This window comes from Sander lucioperca, chromosome 1 (assembly GCF_008315115.2).
Source record: "Sander lucioperca isolate FBNREF2018 chromosome 1, SLUC_FBN_1.2, whole genome shotgun sequence".
Classification (NCBI taxonomy): Eukaryota; Metazoa; Chordata; class Actinopteri; order Perciformes; family Percidae; genus Sander; species Sander lucioperca.
In genome coordinates, this window is record NC_050173.1 from 45,185,480 (window position 1) to 45,203,223 (window position 17,744).

General features: G+C 39.9%; 1 protein-coding gene across 2 annotated transcripts in view; it reads right to left on the bottom strand.

The window, feature by feature from the left end:
- glra1 (glycine receptor, alpha 1) overlaps positions 1-17,744 on the bottom strand; it is a 137,438-nt gene that overhangs the window by 32,418 nt on the left and 87,276 nt on the right. For both annotated transcript variants that reach the window (XM_031317114.2, XM_031317113.2), the window contains 2 exons: positions 14,343-14,425; positions 12,925-13,062 (listed from right to left, as the gene is read on the bottom strand). In XM_031317114.2, the coding sequence (XP_031172974.1) occupies positions 12,925-13,062; positions 14,343-14,425 (221 nt within the window). The remainder of the gene's footprint in view (positions 1-12,924; positions 13,063-14,342; positions 14,426-17,744) is intronic.

Consider the following 17,744-nt stretch of genomic DNA (forward strand, 5'->3'; position numbering starts at 1 on the left):
TGAACCTCTGGTTAACACATTGTCGCTGGAAACCATCGCAGTGTAATTTATGTTAAATAAACCTGATGAACACCAGAACAGGAAAATACATTAACAACTGGGAGATTATGAAACAGATGCTAACCCTGTGTGTGGTGGCATATTTTGGCTCTCTATGTAAATTATGGGACACAATCATTCATTATGATCATTATTATTTGGGCATTATTATGCTTTATAGATAGTGACAGAGAGGAAAGGGTAGAGGGAGGCGAAGACCTAAAGCAAAGGGCCCTGGGCCTGACTTGAAGGAGAGACTCTATTTCAAGTGTACAAATACAGTATTTAGTACACGTGCAAAAGATGCTAAATGCGTGGCCGGGTTAGCTCAGTTGGTAGAGCAGGCCCACATATTTAGAGCTGTACTCCTCAACGCAGCGGCCGCGGGTTTGACTCCGACCTGTGGCCCTTTGCTGCATGTCATTCCCCCTCTCTCTCTCCCCTTACGTGTCTTCATCTGTCCTGAGGAAATAAAGGCGTAAAATGCCCAAAACGATAATCTTTAAAAAAAAGATGATAAATGAGAGTCTTTGGCGATTAGACCCATCAAAGTCTATATCGACGACGTTTCATTTCTGGGATTGCTCCAGTGCCGCTGGAAGTTCCGCCGGATGTACCGCATTTTTAGCCGGATGTCCGTCACCTTCCTCTTTCTTTGTGTTGGCGTTCTAAACTCCGGTGGATTTCTGAGGACTATGGTTAACTGCTCCTCAGATCTCTGCAGGGTAAATCCAGACAGCTAGCTAGACTATCTGTCCAATCTGAGTTTTCTGTCGCACGAGTAAAACAACTTTTGAACGTACACATGTTCCACCAAAACAAGTTCCTTCTCGAGGTTATTTAGCAGTTCAAAGAAAAAGGTTAAAGGAATGGCAATTCAGTGTGTTTTCAACCCTTTGTTGAACAGAGAGCGCCATCTAGTGAGCTCAGAAAATAAAGACAGTGGTTCATGAAGCTTCAGTCAATGACTGAAACTCAACATTTGAAATTGTTTCTATAGTTGCTTGCCAGGTTATGCCGGTCTAATGAAATAAACTATAACAAACCAATAACTGTGACAGACGAGGTGCTGTGTGTGTCTTAAGTATAACTTCTGAGCATTAAAGATGTATTTCTAAAAAAACATTTAAACCAATCAGGGTTCACAAAGAAAGTACTAACCTCCCGTTATGTTTTACTCCATCTAGTTTAACCCTTGTGTTGTCTTCCTGTCAACTATGCACTAGTTGTCCTGCCCGGTCAAAATTGAAAATGAACACTTGATGTTTTTGACACATTTTCTCACGTTTTAGTCCCTTTTTTTTGGCATTTTTGACGCTTTTTTCAATGTTTTTGGTACTTTTTCCAAGGTTTTCAACACTATTTTTCACTAACATTACTAACACCAACTTATGACCAGTAGTTTTAAACAGATTTTTTGGAATTCATGGTCAATACATTTCATTTATAGGAAATTATACCTAATTCTGAATTGTTTTGACTAATATTAGAGGAACGTATGTTGATGGATAATCACAGATCTGTGTATGTCAAAGTTTAGTGAGGAGACTGTTTTGAAAACCAATTTTTTTTCAAATGCTATAAAATTGAATACCTAAAATTCAGTGAAATTAGTGATCAAGTACTTGCAATTGTACTTACTTTTTTGGTAACTTGATTTAATAGAAACTCATATTTCTGCTATAGATTTTAAAAACGGGTCAAATTTGACCCCAGGAACACAAAAGGGTTAAATCTATTTTGATGTTCAGCATTTTAAAAAGGAAAAGAAAGACTTGCACCCTCCAAAATGCTATTACGTTGTAATGAGATGGCTCATGATACTTACAACTTCAAAGATATTCACGACTCAGTTATATTATATTATATTATTCATATAGCCAACTATTTTGTCTCAGTAGGTGTCCTGTTTTTTGTTTTTTTTTTAACATGAACATCTCACTGGGAAATGAGTGAATTTGCAGCACATCAAGCATAAGAGGTGGATTCCAGGAAATAGAAATTATAACGCTGGTCGATGTTTAAGCTCTACTTAAAAGCAAAATGTTCTTTCATCAGTTTCCCCGAGGCGGTGTGGTTTCATTAGCAGTGAGGAATGCTTCTGAATTCCCCATTATCTTCATCTGAATGGGTCCATTATCTGAACACTGACACGGACATGTCCCCTAGGAAAAAACAGGTGGACATGATGAGGCAGAGGGGTACAATAAAAGAGTGATCCAGAGAGACGAGGAGAGAGGGAGGAAGGAAGTGAGAACGTGGGATTAGAGAAGGGAGAAGCTGTTGAACTGGCAGTAAAAAAGGAGAATAAGCCGCACAGGGGAAAAACAGAGGGACTGAAGGCAAAGTTGACAGCTTTGAGACAAAATGTCATCTTTCTTCAGCTCTCCCACTAAGCCAACGTGTAAATTGTGAGCGGAAAAATCAGAGAGACACAAATGCCCGGCTTTGCTGAATATCAAATGAAAGGCGGTAAATGCTTGAAAACAAACCCAGCAGGTGGTTTTGGATTTATACTGCCTTTATACTTGTTGCAATAACAGCCTGTGGCAGAGCATCTGAGAGGTGGCTCAGAGGAACATGTAGCACTCGAAGAAGTGATGACACAACAGAAAACGGAGAAGTTATTGCGTCTTCCTCCCTCATAAAACGGAGAATATTTCTCTGTGGTGGTGGTAAATTATTAAAACCACTATGAGCAAAGGTTTTATTTGGACGTTTATAAATTATACAGCTGGCATACGTAGTCATTTTTGGAAAACAAATTACAATCTTGGTAAGAAATTGGAAGCTTTGCACTGTCCCATTTTTTCATTGAAGTCATTGTGTTATTAAAGGAAGTATGAAGAAATTGAGCAACCTGATCTCACAGTAATACGTAAAATGACCACGACTTCTTACCATCACATCACGTGGTGGTGTTAAAATGAGATGCCGGCACCATGGAAACAATTCAGGTTAAAACTACTTGGTTAGGTTTAGGAAAGAATCATGGCGTTGGGTTAAAATAAGTAGGTTTGTTATATACCGTAAGTTAGTAGTAGGGGTGAAAGAAAAAATCCATACACTTGAGTATTGCGATATTTTATTTTGCAATACTGTATCAATTTTCAAAATGGCAATATTGATTTTTTTTTATGTTCAAAAATATTCATGAAAGACAGTGGTTGACGTTTATGTTGTGTTTAAACCTCCTACTGCTAGATGGCTACGCTGAGACGCACCACTAGTGTCCTTGCCTAACAGTGCCTGACTTTTTGCTAGAAGCTAACAACGTAGCTATGGCTGAACTTTGGCCTACTTTAGCATATAAACATTAGCTCACTAAGAAACTGGCAGTTTGATTTTCTGTGTACTGAATTGTTTACCTAAAGTAAACTTCTTTGACTTTTATGAACATCATGTCTTTTTTTAAATATTAGTTTTTCTAAAATTATACTTAAACAAAATCCCAATATATCGCCTTATGCACAGTATCGAAATATATTGCAATATATTGAATCGTGACCCTTGTATCGTGACACGTATTGTATCGCCAGATTCTTGCCAATACACAGCCCTAGTTAGTTGTAAGTAAGTATGTATGTAAGTCAACATGGACTTTTGGCGGGACATCAACAGCGGTCTCCTGGGTGAAAGTCCCATGTTTGTTTGACCCGTCCATCCACCCTGATAAATAAATAAACTCCGGTCGATTCGGGAAGCATCCTCCGAGCCTGAGCCGACAATCATATCATATTTATCTTTTCTTTGGAGTAAAATTCTCATCACACACTCGACAGCCATTTTAATTCCCAGAATGCTGTGTGGACTAGCCAGACCCTCCTCCGTAGAGCTGTGGAGGAAGGTCTGGCAATGCCAGACTAACTTGAACTTGATATTTTTAACCTTATTGGTGTCTTAAATCACAGGTATGGCTTTCTTATGTGAGTATACTGCACAAGCTGTGTTATTGCAGTTGAAAGTCTGGTGATCTGCAGCTGCTTGTTGTAGTCCGCCAGAAGCAGCGTTAGTCCTTGTGTGGCTGTGACGGGAGAGTAACAGTGGATGTTTACGCTCGCAGCATGATGCCTTAAAAGGGGAGCAGAGAGATTAGGAGGAATGGAGTCCACCGCCTCCTCCTAATCTCTCTGCTCGTGGTTTACTACAATATGTGTCTTTTAAGGGAAAAGAGCCCAGTTTTTTTTCCATTTTTATTTCAGTCTCTATTAGGGCTGCTCGATTATGGAAAAAAAAACATAATCACGATTATTTTGGTCAATCTTGAAATCTATTTAACTTGATTACTTACTTAATGAATTTTGGAGAGATGTTGCAATTATTGATTTAAAAAAACAGTATAAACACCTTGAACTGTGAAGTTTCCCTTAATAGTTTTCCCGTTTTTTAAAATTCAGAACACAAGACGAAATTAAAAAATAAACAAAACGTAATGTGCCAAATAATCGTTTTTCTCGATTACATTGTTTTTGTGATCGTTATGAGCCAAAATCAAAATTGTGATTAAAATGTGATTAATTGCACAGCCCTAGTCTATTTTTTTTTTTATTTCTTTTGGCTTTTTTGCACTGGACCTCCTAGCAATCACCTGTCAATCAAACTGTGACGTCTACTAGTTTGTCAAAGATGAAACTATTAATATTCTACTGTACTGTACACATGCTACTGTATATGAAACACACACACAAAGTAGCATTTTCTGCGCAAAAACAATGTGCACAAAGATAATCTGCAACAAAGACAATCACATTAACACACCGCAGCGGCCTTATTTACATGCAGGACAGTAGCACCAGTAACAAATGTTCCTTCCTTCTCTCTGTAATGTAATGAGCGCGCCAGGGCTCATAATAAAATGCAAGAGAGCCAAAGAGCAAGATGGCCGACAATCCATTTAATCAAATAAGATCAATGGAAGGCATCCTCACCGGTTAGAGTTAACCCTAAACGACAGGAGAGGAGAGGAGAGGAGTGGGGAGAGATAAAGAGAGGGAAAAGAGAGGGGGAAAGGGACAGGAAAGAGTGGATGAAATGTGATGTAAGAGCAAGCAGAGAGAGGGATGAGGAGGAGAGAAAGAGGGAAGGAGAAAATGACAGCAGGAGGAGGAGGAAAGGAAGAGGAGGAGGAGGAGTCAATGGGGTGGACTTGATTTATAGCTGCGATACACTTCAGAGCTTTTAAGTGCTGTCCATATTTTCCATCTGATAAGAAGATTGAAATTATTCAGCTGGGCCCCTATCTCACTGTGGAGTCTGTGTGTGTGTGTGTGTGTGTGTGTGTGTGTGTGTGTGTGTGTGTGTGTGTGTGTGTGTGTGTGTGTGTGTGTTGGTGTGTGTGTGTGTGTGTGTGTGTGTGTGTGTGTGTGTGTTGGTGTATGTGTGTGTGTACTTCACACTGCAGTGTCCTTTACATCCACACTTTACTTTCATTCATACTCTACTTGTGGTGTGTGTGTGTGTGTGTGTGTGTGTGTGTGTGTGTGTGTGTGTGTATTTGTGTGTGTGTTCTACTAGGAAGAACACCCATACACACTTTTGAAGTGTGCTTGTATGAGCTACTTCTCCATAGTCAGTGTATTAGCTACAGTAGATGGCAGTCGGCACGTCCCCACTTTGGAGAAGCAGGAACGGACACGGAAGCTAAGCACCATACTGCTGTGTACGGAGGCAGCAGCTAAATGCATTTTAGACACCTAAAAACATCAGTTTAAGTGTTAGCTTTATTTAGAATATTTTCCCCACCTCTACCTTGCTGTCAGACAGCCCTTTACGACGGGGAACTGAATTCGTTATCTCTGCTCTTTTCAAAGCCACCAGACTCCTTTGACAAAAACATTAATTTTACCTCGCAGAACACGGGACTTGCTGAACTACTGCTGCCTCCATCGATCGAGTTTGTGTTATTGTGAGACTTTGGTGAATCCAAACTAACTCTTTAAAACACCAAAGTCACACAATTAGCAGGGCATCATTTGGTGTTATAATGTCAATACAATCCAGGAAGTCTGGTAATAGAGCTCCATGGGTCTGAATGCTCCTCAAGACACAAAAACACTGCACAACGGTTTAGAACACTTTTACAACTCTGGACGGTTATCATGGCAACAATCAATTGATCTTACATCGCGACGAACGGCAGATATGTATGTTTGCGGCAAAAGTTGAGTCAGGGTCAACACTGGTATGGTGGCTTGGTTTTAAGGGTTAGGGGTAGGTTAACGTCGGGGTAAAGGTTGGGAATAAGGCTAGGAAATATAGTATGTCCTGCATGTGTACCCAAACACACTATAAACATATCACCAGCCAGAAAACAAAAGCACCCTGCAATGCAGAAGAAACCGTAATTAGTATTTCAAACAGGGCTCTGTGTGTGTGTGTGTGCGTGCGCGTGTTTGGCGGGGTGGATGGAGGGATTGGAAAGAGATAAAAAAAGGCAAGAGAGAGGAGGAGAGAGAGATGCAGGGAAATGCTCCCTCTCTCTTGGAGTCACAATAGACTGCAGCTAATAAATCTTGGGGGTAACGACACCGTAATTCCCTCTTAATGCCTGATTGGGAAGCAGTGAGGCATTTGCACGCTCATCCACGCACACTAACACACACATATATACAAACGACCGCACACATGCCCACAAACGTATGTACAGTACACACCGTCACAGAGGAGAGTAATAAGCCGGAGATGAGATGAGAGGGAAGGCAAAATGAGAAATGTAGGATGAGCGTGGGGGTTGGGCTGAATTGTACTTGAGGAATCCATGCCTTCGACTGAAGAAAAGGAAGAAAGTAAGAGGACAGAACAGGTTTAAACGATAAACTGTAAAAAAAGATGAATGACGCATCTTCACTTCCTCCCGCTGTACAAAAGTGAAGCGATACAGGTGCCACCGACCAATCACGAGTCAATCACAGCTGTCAATCATGACATTTCAGCCCGTTTTAAATAGAATCAAATAACTAATAAAAAATTTTTGGAAAAATTAACACTTGAACAAACATCCACGTGATAAGAACTACATAAAATAACAGAAACCATCTTTGGGAAAAATAAAATAAAATACAAGGTGTAATTTGACTTTGGATTTATGACCTATTCTGCAGCCAGCCACCAGGGGTCGATCCAGATGTTTTGGCTTCATTTATACGGTCTATGCATCAACCCCTGGTTTAAACCTGTTACAGTCAGATTTGACAGCGGCCGCTGCGTCCGTAGAATCTTTTCAGAGTGTTTTAGCCTCTTAAGCTCATAGGTTTGGGTCTTACAGCACATTTACTGTTTGATTCAGTCTCTCTAATCCAGCACTATTAATCTCAATGTATGCTTCCTACCCAGCACCAAACCGCAGAACACTTTGCTGTTAGGCTCTGATTAACCCCCCACCTACAACCATCTGTGCAGTGTGAATGCACTCTGTCTCTTCCAAGTTCCCATTAAGTCCATAGCAACCGGTTTTACTGGAATAATACTTAATTAGTGTTAGTGGAAAACGCTAATGACGTTACATCCACGTCACAGGCTTTACAGGCTTTATAGCATACATACATCCCTCGGATGTATCACAAGATAATACCATGGATGTATTAGCGAATAGAACACATGGGGAATTACAGCCATTAGCTATATCCATTATAACAGCTACAGGACCTCGGGAGAACTGTCATATGAGTCTGCGCAGTGCAGGGCGACGTGTGCGGGCGCAGTCCCATGGGTCTGCTCGCGTTCATGCGCATTCATCATGCGTAGTTTAATAACTCTGGATTTGGCTACTAGTGAATGTTAAAAATGTTTAAAACATGATGTTTTAAACAAGGACCCTTTAAGTGTTCGGGCTGGTAAGTTGATGTACCCAAAAAAATAATTATCCGCTGAAATATAGAAGTTTCTTTTGCCATGCAAAGTCTATGGGAAAAGTCTTTCTGGGCCAGAGGGGTGCAGTTCCACCGTTGGCCGCTAAGCCCATGGTTGCTTTAAGACATGGCGTTGTTCCTGGGGGCTTGGACGGGACGGTTTCAATCGTTCAAACAGGAAATACCATAAAAGGAATCTAGCATGAGATTGACTCTGAGCGGGATTCAGTGACAGAGAGAAACCAGACTTACAGGTATTTATATAACAGAGCAGTGGATTAGCACTCCATTGTCTCTGTTGTGTATGCATCTGACTGTGTGTGTGTATTTGTGTGAGAGCGTGTGAGAGAGAGTGGCAGTGCTGAGACATGTCAAGGCCTTTCGTTTAGAGGTGGATCGTTCATCTCCTCAGCAGTGACAGCAGACGTCAACCTCTGTGTGAGTGATGGCTCTGAATCTGAACTAATCAGCCTGCGGCACACACACACACACACACACACACACACACACACACACACACAGACTTTTACCACTGGTTTGGTGTCTTGGATTTGAATGTGTGTTTTTGTATTTTTGTAGAAGATGTTTTCCTTGAAAGTTTAACTTTGCTTTTGCGGTTTATTCTTTAAGGAAAACTAATCCAGCATCACAGTTTCTACAACATGTTTCTACAAACATTTAAACGGCTTTAGGTTTACCTTTAGGAGGAAAGCATCTTTCTTCAGTAACTGTGTGAGTGAGTTTTAAAGGCATATGAGAGTTAGTGTAATAAAAAGCTGACATTTTGAGAATAAAATCACAATATTTTGATCAAAAAAAGTCATAATGGTTGACGTAAAAACATATGACTTTATAATTAGCATGAAGCTCAAACGGACACTTTATTACTATTGACAATCGCTGTCCACCTCGACTTTAGACCCCAAGTTACATAAAACAAAGTCGGTTTCTTAGTTCGTCACAGTGGCTTTTTGCAGTGGAGCAAAACATTTAACTACATCTTTAGCTCCATTAGTGTCTATTTTGAGTTTTGGACTGGCGAAGGGGACTGGACAGATGGTTTTCATGGAGGACCTGGAGGGAGAAGCAGAGCATGGCGGCCGCCCCTGTCCTCCCCCGTCCTGTATGATAATCATTTCTCGTTTCTTTTTCTGATTTCTGCTGCTCTGCTCTCACTTATTTCTGTTCTTCAGCTTCCTTCTCAAATGAATGATGTCATCACGTCTCATTCTGTTCTTTCCTGTTTTCCCTAACACTGTCCATTCGATGTTTTCTCTTTTGTCACTTTCTTTTTCTTCTTGTGTTCTTCTCCCCCCCTTAGTTTCTTTTAGCATTTTTGGTTCTTTTTCTCTCCTCATTTTATTTTCTCCACTCTCATCTTTTTTCATTATTTATTCTCTTTTTCTTCTCCCTTTTTGCGCCAAGCTTTTTTTTGTCATCTTTTTGTCATCTAACAAAGTCCTAAAATGTCAGGACAGCTAGGTGAGAAAGGGGAAGACATGCACGAAATGGTCACAGGTCAGATTCGAACCCTGGACCTCTGCGTCACGGCATAAACCTCTCAGTATATGTGCGCCTGCTGTACCCACTGATCCAACCCGGCCACCTAAAATGTCTTTTTTTATTCGACTTTCATACATTTTTGGGGATTATGTAAAAATATAAAAAACTTTGAATCACAGAAAGGTGAATAAATCAACTTTTAATTCTGAGTTTGTGGCTGAAACAAACTTTGCAGCTCACAGTGTTTTTCCTCCTCACTAAGTCAAACTCAAAGTTTCATGACATTGAAAGGAAAAGAAAGAAATAATTTGGGGAATATGTGTTTCCATTTCAGTGCAGTATTCTGCTGTTATTTCCACAATTCACACATTCAAATGAAAATAAAAAATTCAGTCTCTGACTCATGCAGCATTTCAGCAGTCTCGAGGCAGACACTTCACAACATCTCCCTCTCTTAGTTTCAAAGAATATGTGATTCTGCATTTAGATATATTCTCCCTTCATTAGAAATAAAGAATACACAGAATAAAGATACACATCCCTCTCTGCCTTTAGTCCTGCTTTACTCCTCTACTGTATCTCTTCTCTCTTTCTCTCCATCTTTCCTTAATCAATGTACAGCCTGGAAAGAAACAGACCCAAAGTAAATAAAAATGAGGGAGAGAAATGGGACGGCAGCTAGATGGAAAAGGAAAGTGATAATGAGGACGAGAAAGACATAAGGATGGAGAAATGAGAAAGATGGAAAGATAAAGAAATAAAATAAAATAGTAAAGGGCAGACAAACAGAAAGATGGAGGTAGAGATGGTTTTGTTTTTGTTGTGGCTTTGTAGTATTGCAGACAAACACATCTCACATTTCTCATGACAGCAACATAAGCCCTATTCACGCGGGACTAGCATTACCAGGGGACTTAATGCCCCCCCCCCCCCACGTCTATGTTTCGTGTGCCGCATTCACACAGGATAAGCAAAGTTTGTATTTTACTCAAATGTACTGGCATTATTCTCCAGATATGATGTTGAGACTTTGTCAAAACTTTCATTAATAATTGTCAACCAGTGGTGGAATGTAACTAAGTAAATTTACTCAAGTACTGTACTTACGGTCAAATGTTGAGGCACTTGTACTTTTCTTCTACTCCACATACATTTCAGAGAACAATACTGTACTTTTTACCCTATACTGCATTAATCTGACAGTTTTTACAAATTAAGATTTTTGAACACAAAACACATATAGTTCATGAAATAGGATGTTTAATTATAAATGAAACTACCCAACAGTATAACGGCCTACAAGTCCAGCTGAAATGATTAGACCGTTAAACACACAACATTTTGGATCGTTTCCAGTTTCTAAAATGGGAGGATTTTTCTGCATGGAGTCCTTTTACTTTTAATACTTTAAGTCCATTTTCCTGATGAAACTTACATACTTTTAGTTAAGTAACATTTTCAATGCAGGACTTTTACTTGTAACTTGTAACAGTATTTTTACAGTGTGGTATTAGTACTTTTACTTGAGTAAAGGTTCTAAATACTTCTTCCACCACTGTTGCCAACGCAGCCAATACCGCCCCTCACTAGGGCTGGGCAATATATCGATGTTGATATCGCGATATGAGACCAGATATCGTTTTAGATTTTGGATATCGTAATATCGTAATATGCTAAGTGTTGTCTTTTCCTGGTTTTAAAGGCTGTATTACAGTAAAGTGATGTCATTTTCTGAACTTACCAGACTGTGCTAGCTGTTCTATTATTTACCTTTACCCACTAAGTCATTAAATCATTTCTGGTGATTATTCATCAAAAATCAACCATACAATATCGTTGCTCTATCAACATCGAGGTATTTGGTCAAGAATATCGTGGTATTTGATTTTCTCCATATCGCCCAGCCCTACCCCTCACAGAGGTACTGATTCGCACGGGACTAATATTATCACGCAAGCTCTGTGTTTGGCAAAATATGGTAGGTCATTTGTGTTGGAATTTTTACTTGACAAATTACAAACATGGCAGATTCGCACAGGATTAAGATCACAGACGACCTGCACAATTATTACAAATGACTAGAGGTCCCCAGATAATACTAGTCCTGTGTGAGTAGGGCTATACACAGTTATATATGATATTAAACGCACCCTTTTGATTATGGCCGTATACTTAAGCTGTCAGTGCTGCATCCGCCTGCAGGCTCTGAGACCACTTTACCCTTTAGAGAAAGTTACTTATGTCACTCTGTACGTGAGCTCTCGGTTTTTCCTTGTGGGTCTGGATGAGCTCAGAGCCTAGACGCCAAATATCAGCTCAGAGCCTAGATGCCAAATATCAACGCTGAACATTCAGCTAATCATGGCTGACATGTTAGTGCATTGCACTGCAGACTATTTCTATTTTTTCAAGTCATTTTTGTCAATCATTGTGGCCTAAAATGTCTCGTTTTTCATTGAAGAACCATCCTGTTTTATTACAGCTTGCATCTTTGGTAGCTTTGTTTATCTCTTCTGTCAGTTAACATGTACTCAGGAAGGTTCCTGGAAATGAAGTAATTCGGAACTAGTTATATGGATATTATTGATTATTTGCAGTTATTTGTTAGCATAGTATGAGTCAGAGTACAGCAGGTCAGCTGGACATGCAAAGGTCCCCAGGCAAGCATACAATTCAACAATATCAACAACAATATTAAATGTAACTTCTGATACTGCAGAAACACAACAGGACTAAATGAACTCAAATCATTTTCTCAGAGCTCTATTTTCCACACTATACACTTTCTTTCCAGGAAATTCCCTAGAAAATGAAGGACTAAACTAAAGTGTTACCAAAGAATCATGAAAAATGACAACTGTTCAACGACAAGTCTTGAAACATGTTGATTTGTATTGTCACTGGTGGCAGATGTTTTCAAATGTTTTGAGAAAAAAAAGACTTGTACGACTCTATAAGAGACTAGTCTATTTCATTTACGGGATTGTTCCAGTGCCGCCAGAAATTACTCCGGATGTCAATCATTTTCGGCTGGATGTCCCTCACCTTCCACTTTCTTTGTTCCAACGAATTCTAAACTCCGATTTCTCCGAACTCCGGTCGATTGGGGAAACATCCTCCGAGCCCGAACCGACAACCAAATGATATTTATCTTTTTTTTGAGTAAGATTGTCATCACACACTCGACAGCCATTTTGATTCCAGAGTTCGCCTCTTTACGTACACATGTTCCACCAAAAGCCACCAAGTTCCTTCCCGAGGCTATTTTGCAGCTTAGCGCCGCCCAAGACGATTGTGATTGGTTTAAAGAAATGCCAATAAACCAGAGCACGTTTTTCTCCCATCCCAGAATGCTGTGTGGACTAGCCAGACCTTCCTCCGCAGCGCTGTGGAGGAAGGTCTGGCAATGCGAGACTAGAAAGAGACTAAATTGATAGGATGTAGATTGTAATAGTGTGGGAACCAAAAAAGCGACAGACAGGAAAAGCAGAGAGGAAAGGAGGGGAAATAATCAATCACACCTTGTCCCACTTACCTGTGTTGTAGTGCTTGGTGCAGTAGCGCAGGTCCTTCTCCTCTTTGAGTAAGAACTGAGGTAGCGTGAGGCCGTCGGCCACCTGCACGGCTCCCTTCTCGTCCCACTCGAATATGAGGTCGTTCATGGTGTAGCCGACTGGTGGAGAGAGCGGGAGGTTAGACTGTTCCATCACTAGGCCTGTTCCGAGGTGAGCCAGGCCTGCGCAGAATCGATCACCGCCCAATGCGTGCTGGTTAGATTTGTGTCCGACTTGCTCTGACGTCATGCACACGTGGGCAACGATTAGGGTTGGGCATCGTTTGGATTTTAACAATTCTGATTCCAATTCTGATTCTTTCCTTTCGATTCCGGTTCTTATCAATTCTCGATTCCGGTTCTTTGAGGGGTGGAGCTGAAAAGGGTCACATGCTTATTTTCACAAATATGAGGAAAAGTTTTATTTTGATTCAATGGTGGTTTCCAGTTTTACAGCCATTTCAACTTAAAATAAAGCCACATTAGAGCGCTGCTTACTGTGCTCTAAGGCTGCAACACAACAAGCTCCTGGTCGCTAAGGAAACCAAAACTTGCGCATATTAAATTGGGAAGCGATGATCGGATTTGAAACCAAATCCTCCAAACCATTCCAATAAAGAAACAATTCTACTGGAATCGATTGTTCTCGATGCCCAATCCTAGCAACGATGACCTCACGAGATTGAGGCGTCCGCATGTTTGAGACGCAGGCAACGCAGCTGCTCTCCACCGACTGCAAGACCCAGGGCATGATGGGAAACGGGTGGCTCTCAGCTGATCTAACAGATGATTGGTTCAGAATCAACTCAACGTGATGATGTTTTATATAAACGTTTTATTGTTTTTGAATTGGTGGGGATTTTAAGTGCTCTGTCTGATTTGAAGGCCTTTTCTGTGTTGTGTGGCTGATGGTAACATTTAGTAGTCAGAGAGACTAAATATGAGGAGGTTACAGATCATCGACAGTCGGCTGTTTATTAACGTCAGCAACAGATCGCATGTAGAGCATTTTAACAGCTACTCTGTCATAAGAAAAACAACTGCCAACACTTATTCTAAATGTTAAGAATGTCCCTGAGTCAAACATTGACATTATGAAGCTGTCGCGTCCTCTTGATACTTAATATCAGAACCAACACCAGATATCAGTATGGTGCCAGTGAGCACTGTAGTGTTCTTTCTTTCCTTGATGACCGCTGACCCGCTGTAGAAGTACAGAGCTCTCTGGACTACAGCTCCGGATGTTTCTGTGATTCCTCTCATGTCTGTTCAAAAGACTGAAAAGGCCACAGAGAAATCTATATCATATCTATCAACCTACCAGCTGCTCAGTGACCCATTGTGTGTGTGTGTGTGTGTGTGTGTGTGTGTGTGTGTGTGTGTGTGTGTGTATTACTCACAGCTCTCCAGCTGCATGATGCAGGTCTGGACGTCCATAGGGAAGTTCTTCAGATCCATGGGACAGGCCAGGATCAGTGTTATTCTGCAAACACACACACACACACACACACACACACACACACACACACACACACACACACACACACACACACACACACACATGCAGCATCACTTAGTACTAAGAGGATTATTCAGAGATTTATCAGTGTAACCCAACCAGCCAGCGCCAGGCCACCGCACCAAACAGTGACACATTGGGACGTGTTTGAAATCAATCAAAATTAATACATTTTTCTTAATTAATTAAATCAATGTATTGACACTGCTGTTATCCAGACTGACTTGTAATAAGTGCAACAACAATAGCTTAAATGAATGAATTACTGGCATTACTAGCACACAAAAAAAGCTTTACAGATAAAAGTTTGATTAATCAGTCCCTCCAGAAAAAACGTGATTATGCGATCGCATAATTCAATTCATAATCAGCCAAAAGCCGCATATTTATGCGGGGGCCGCATTTTTTTCAAATACGCCGCACTTTCGCCACATAAATTGCCGATTTCCGCGCAAAATATGCAGGGCTTGCATGACTTCATAATCCCCGCATTTTCGTTGCAAAAAAGTAACATATATCTTAGCAGGAAGTTGAAAAATGTTGAGTTAACTTCACACAAGAGCAGCCATTTTCCCCTGTTGCCATGGTAACATTATGAAGTGACGTAATTACGCGACGTGTACATCATCGAAAAGCTGCAAACCCCGCGATGAAGCCATGATGAAACCGCAGTTTTTGCAAGTTCCCACAATTTCATCGCATACAATTGCATAAATATCCCGCATATTCCATCGCATTTTTTTAGAAAACGTGCCGCATAATCAAGGATTTTTGCCCGCAACAATCACAAAAAAACTCTGCACTTTTTCTGGAAGGACTGATTACTGTGATGTGAGCCTAATTAAACAAGTGAAATGACAGTAATTTGTCCTCATAAATTGGGAACTTGAGATGTGCTTTTTTAAATGTATAGCGGGTGTCTTGAGCTGCTTTTTTTTTTATCAATGATTTAGTTAAAAATAAAAATAATCAAAGCCTATTACTCAGAATGGCAAGTCTCTCTTTAGATTAAGTGTGTGGCTCTGTGAGCTCTAATAACACTGCCAGCCGCATCCTTTAATCATTTAATCAAAAAGATATTTGATAGATATTGGTCGCAGCCCAAAATAGAGATGGATTTTTCAGAGAAACTTCCCAAATACGGACTATCAGAATGAGGAAACCTGATGAAAACATGAACAGGAATGTGACATGCAGGCGTGCAGTAACATGGGAATGAATCTTGTTTCACGCAAGGCTGACCAGTGAAACTCGGAAAATGAAAATGTTCGCGGCAGACGGTGGTGGTGACACATTAGGTTCCCGAGTCTCAGGCATCATAATTAATTACTGCTGTGACATGGAGGGAATGTATCTCTGCAAAAGTCAACTTTTCCCAGAAATGTATGGGAAAACTAGTTTATAATTGGTATGACGTATTACTGAAATTAAAGACTTTCATTTTAAAATGAGATATCCCACATTGTCAGACATCATTACTGCTTCACTCTGCCCAACAGACCTCAATATTTTATACTTTTTTTGCCGTTTATTTGAAATTAGCCATGGAATCATCTGTGTTTTCAAAATAATGTGAACCAATTATACTCATGCTACCAATGATTATAATCATGCTACCAATGATTACTTTCAATATCAATCAATCTTTTATTTTTCAATCCGTCAATTCAGTGTGTAGTAAAATGTCAATGACTATTAAGCTGCTAATTTGTGAACTTTTTAACTGAAAATAGTTAGTAAAAACAATTCTTTATAATAAAACCAGTTCAGTACTTATATCCAAAGCCTTGCAATAACTTAAAGTGCTCATATTATGCTCATTTTCAGCTTCATAATTGTATTTAGAGGTTGTACCAGAATAGGTTCAACCATTAAATATGGTTTAAGTTTCAAAAAACACCATATTTATAGCATAATATGAGCACTTTAAGACTATGTCTTCCCCAAAAAACTGACAAAAATGTACACAAAAACAATCTCACCCTGAAGTCCATTTAGTAGCTGTTCTGGAGCTTTCGATAAAATCACACAATCTTAAATTTGCTCAGTTGTAGAATGAATTATGACACTCAGCTTTTAGGCAAACATGGAGTACTTCAAGTTCTCAAAAAAGGAGGGAATTTTAACAAAACTCATGTGATACAATTGAAAGCCCAAGAACAGATATTAAACAAATTGTGTTGAGATTGTTTTCTTAACTGCCGTTCCCAAATTAAAGAATAAACTTTGAACCTCAATATCCCCACATATTCTTGATTGTCCATATTAAATACATAACTTTATGACACATCAGCCAAGACATCTGATTGGTGAAAGATGGTGCTACTAATTCTCATGATGCCCCTACTGCCATGCTGTATCTGTTGCGTTGTGGTAATCAGGGAGCTGGTTATCTGTGGGATGACTGTGAAGGTAATCCTCGATAGTACAAGTTAATAACTGCTGGCGAAAATCCGTCATCCATCACTGCTGTCATCATAATCTCAAAAACACTAAATGTTATGTTCAAGAGAGTAAGTATGTCCCTGTCAAATTTTTTTCCCCCCCCGATCCGATCCGATTTTTAAAATATTGAATATCTGCCGATACCGCGTCCCGATCCGATGCTCGTATTTGCTAGGGGTGTAAATCTTCACTGGTTTCTTACAGGATTATCCTGTCAACGATTCAAATCCATTCGATATGCCAATGCATTACGCTGCGTCACCTCCTCAATATTATTATATATATACACATGGTTTTCATCAACAAATTCAAGCAATCAGATACATATGACCTCCCCGTTTTATTCTGCTCTTTAAAAAGACACTTCCTGAACATAGTGGAGTCTGAACACAGCAGACAAAAGGCAACAACTAAAGAAGCAGCAAGCTGACAATCAACAAGTAACATCAGTAGGCAATAATCGATTGTGGTCTGTCACTGCATCAATGCAGAATGGTCCAGGCCCATCGATGCAATGATTCATTTCGTCGCCCCTAGTATTTGCTCAAGTAACAGAGCTGCACACCGTTTTATTGTTTACAAAAATAACTTAGTAAACAAAGTAACTAAAATGTCTTAACTTTAATACATTTAACTTAGTGCAGCCAATGAGTCATTTCTCTTAAAGGTGCAGTAGGTAAGACTTATAAAACTAACTTTCTGTCATATTTGCTGAAACTGACCCTATGTTCCAGTAGAACTACATGAAGCAGGTCATTTAAAAATTTAAAATTTAAAAATTTAAAAACAAATCCAGCTCCACATACAGACTGTAGTGTGATTTGCAAAAATCCACAGC